A 3985-nucleotide genomic window follows, 5' to 3' on the forward strand; every position below is an offset into this window, starting at 1 on the left:
TGCTGAGCCAACACGCCTTCAGAGCAAAATGTGAAAGCCTGCTTCCTTGTCAATGAGTTTCCATTAGTTAAGCCAGGAAAAAAAGCATAAGGGAAAGGAATTGAAGAGCAGCAAATCCACAGAAACAAAAATGAAAACTAGCGTGAAAAATATTTGGTCTCCCTCCCTCAGCAGGGAGTGGTGAAAAGCACAGAGCATGTCTCACATGCTTAAGTATTATTCTTTAGAGCAAGTTTAAACATGCAGATGACAGAAGCTGATGAATCCTTGTCAAACTACATGAAATGCAACAAGCTTCTTTATTTTTGACATGCTGACTTCCAGAACTGAAAGTGTTTTTTATGTCGTGACTCATCTGTGCAGACCTCTATTGTTTGTTTTCAGGAGATAAAATTCAGGAAGAAACGGTCTTTTGTCTGTAACCTCATTCTTTCAGATGTTAGTGGCTCCTTACTGTAGATTTGCATGGGAGCATGGATGAGATCTGTAGTGCTGTCTGCATATGGCACCCAAATTACGAAGAGGATCATCTATTATATCATTGTTGGACCAGATCTGTTTTTACCCTTGAAAGAACTTGCTTTGTTGCTGTTCTGTTGTTACTGAAGCACTAAGAAAGCTGGAGCTCACCCTCAAGTTTCCTCTCTCGTGCAGCACTGCTGAAGAATTCATATTTACCACAGCCCTGCCAAGCTCAGTATTCATTTGGCTGCCAGTAGTTTGGTTGGTTGAGTTGGGAACTTTGCTTGGGAACACAGACATACAATTTGGCAGTGGCTTCTGCTCCTTTCTCTTACCCTGGATAAAACAAAGACCATAATAAGTTTTCAAAATTGAAAGAATTGCTTCTTACAAAAGTACAACTTACTGAAATTATTTGTAATATCAGCACTTCTAATATCAGCACTTCTGCTTTCGAAATTAGAATTTAAATGTACTTAAATATATAATACTGAATGTACATGAAAGTGTTGTAGAAATAAGGCAAAACAATTGGGAGGGTTTTTTTCCCTGTTGTCTTATGATAGGATAACTGAGGGAAATGAATAATTTTAAAATGTGTTGCATAAAATGTTATCTGGGACAGAAGTTACACTGCTCTAGAACGGTTGTGATGTGGGAGGTTTTTTCTTTTATTTTTAGTAAGTGGTTTGGGTTTCAGCAGATGATTATCTTACAAATTTGCTCCTAGGAAGTTGATTCTTCCAGCACCTGTCTTTTTCCAAGTTGTTAACATTAAAACAGATTGAACACACATAGGTAGCAGAGAAAAACATTTCAGCTCTTTTATTTTTCCTAAAGATTATAGAAGTAAAGAATTTGCCAATAATGCCTAGGTATGCTTCAAGTTGAAATATTAGCCTAGCTCCAATTGATGAAAACTAAAAAGAGCATGGGGACAGTTAAATGTCTGTTCGAAACTCAACATTTGGTTAAGGATCCTTTAGGAAACTCCAGATCTGGTGCCTTGGAATAGAAGTAAAAAATACAGTGTCAAATTTTTTGTCTTTAAATAAATTGGTTATCTGCAGGCAAACATCCATGGGAGTATTCTGTGCAGATAGGCAGCTGTGCTAGGAGCACATGGAGTCAGAAGAGACCTGAGTTTTGCATTTCAGCTCTGTTCAACACCTGGTGTGGGACTTAGATTTTCTGTCCTTTGCTTTCCTTGGCCTGAAATGGAGGAAACATCAGTTCACCCACTATTGTAAGAGGAGTGTGAGTCAAGAGAGGAAACAGTTCTGTACAGCTGTATCTGCTGCAGGGCTCAAGGGACACCTGGGTTGACTCTGAGCTGCTTACCTGTGCTGCATCTAAGCTCATCAAACAAGTGCTGGAGCTGTGCATCCTTCTGAGCTGAGCTTGTCTGTACAGCACAGCCTGGTACCATGTGGAGCTAGGAGCAATGGATTTCTGTGCTGCACGCCCCTGTCCAGTGCAGATATGCCCCAGGTGCAAATAAAATCTAATTTATGACTGTTCTGTCTATCACTATGTGTCTTGGTATACCAGCACAGCACTGAGATCCTAGAATTTTATATCTTGATATGCAGCCATTTTTTGAGCGTTATCAGGTTTGGGTGCTATTGGATGGTGCTAATTAGTGAGAAATGTCATGGTCTCAGGCACTGCCCTACATCTGCTTCAAGTCAGACCATTTAATGCATACCAGCCTTTCTCCATCACTGTTTTTGGGACAGGAATGTGGAAGTGAAGGACAGTCCCCTGCAGGCTGTAGGGTATGTAGTTTGATGAATCCATCTTTAGGCATTTTGTTCTTCACAAGCCTGTCCTACCCTTTTGCAAGAGTTTCTGTCTTCATAGCTAAAACTGGAAAGCAGAACATGCATCAGCTGTATGATTTGTTACATTACACATGAAAGTGAGTTTGCACCAATATTCATGACTGTCAACCCCAGGGACAGGCACAGTCTTTCCTGCTGCCTTAGCTGGGGAATGAGTATGGAACAGGCTGAGCCTGTTGAGCAAGAGTCTGTGTGTCCCAGCAGTACTGGGAAAGAGTAACATTGCCCTGGCTTTGCATGCGTCACAGTCCTGGCATCAGCCTGTTCCTCAAGTAAACAGAGCCAGGCAAGACTGCAAACTGCAAATTTCTCTGGGGAAGTCAGGGCTGGGATCTCTATCTCCTTTGGAAGGCTGAAGAGGGTGAAGGTTTTCGGGTGGTTTCGTTTCCCATTTTAGAAAATCCCGAGAGTGATACTCTTTTTCTTGCCTTTCCTTTAGCTTGGTCAGTGTGCAGCTGGAAATGAAGCTGAATTTAATTTTACCAAGAATATTCTTCTAATAGACATGATGATGTATACTGAAGTATAAACATAAACACTTACTCAAGATATGTGGCAGAGACAGGATCTCAATTTCGGGCTCCTTTGGGTCACTGGTGTGTGCACAGCCAAAGCTTAGGCTGTACGTGTGCAGCAGTCTGCTGAAATACCATAACAATGGGGCAAGTTCACTAGATTTACAGACTGGGAATACAAAATTGTATTTTGGCAGAACACTCTGTTCAGCTTCCATTTCAGCCATTTCCAAGAGTATGAGAAGAGGTGATAATATCACTGTGTCTGCAATAAATTATAAAGCTTGGCACTTTTATGTCTTCATTGTGGAAATCTCTAAAAGCTAAAAGATACTTAGCATGCAGTTCTTTGCATCGATTTTCAGCTTAAGTCCAGCATGCTGGAGATATTAGGACAGATTTTGTCCAGTGAAGGAGAGCAGGATAATGTAACCCTAGAAAGGAAGGTATTAGCATCTGATCCAAAGTCCCTGCAGCAGCAAATTTTGTTTGATAGTGTTGGCTTTGGATCAAGCCCTAATGCTGTCAGGGACTATCAGGACCATTGTCAGGACAAGCCAAAGAGGCATGAACTGGAACAAGTGACTTACCAGATTCTCCTTCCCCTCTGTTCAGCCTCCACAGACTCTCCAGATCTTATCCTGTTGGACCTGGTCTACCTGCTTGTCTGCCCAGGCCCAGTAGCCACTTGTGCAGTGGTTGCCTGTTCTGCTCAGCTGGGTGCTGCTAAGACACAGAAGGAGCTGGGGATGGTTGCCCCAGAGGTGTGATTCCTGTTTGTTGAGACCTAACCAAAGTATTTCTCCTGATTCCAGAACCCCTTTCCAGCTTGTCCATTTTGAGACTCGCCATATACCAAGCCTTTTTAGCCATATTGTGACTTCTCAGAAAGTGAAACCTATTCTTGTTTGCACTTTCAAAGTTCCTTTTCTCCTGACATTTTCTTTCAGCTGCTGCTTGGGAGTGCTTTCAGAAAAGAACATGCACAGCAGCACTGACAGGCAGTGCTCAGCACTGGTTTACTTCCCTCTTATTTAATGCCCCTTTCCCACTGCTTTATGTTGCATCATTGCTTGAGTGCTGTCGGGGTCTTCATGGTAACAGCAGCCTCATAAGTGACTGTAATAGGAAGCAATGGGATCTCCAGATGCAGCCAGCAAACTC

At 42.1% G+C, this 3985-nt stretch overlaps 1 protein-coding gene across 1 annotated transcript; it reads right to left on the bottom strand.

Annotated features, from left to right (window-relative positions):
• Nucleotides 1-610: 610 nt before the first annotated feature.
• C3H2orf50 (chromosome 3 C2orf50 homolog) lies at nt 611-3694 on the bottom strand. The gene is given in 6 exon segments (XM_058801502.1): nt 611-666; nt 669-798; nt 1428-1467; nt 3412-3450; nt 3452-3514; nt 3516-3694. Coding segments are annotated over 6 exon segments (507 nt in total).
• Between the last annotated feature and the right edge of the window lie 291 nt (nt 3695-3985).

This window comes from Ammospiza caudacuta, chromosome 3, assembly GCF_027887145.1.
Source record: "Ammospiza caudacuta isolate bAmmCau1 chromosome 3, bAmmCau1.pri, whole genome shotgun sequence".
In the NCBI taxonomy this organism is placed as follows: Eukaryota; Metazoa; Chordata; class Aves; order Passeriformes; family Passerellidae; genus Ammospiza; species Ammospiza caudacuta.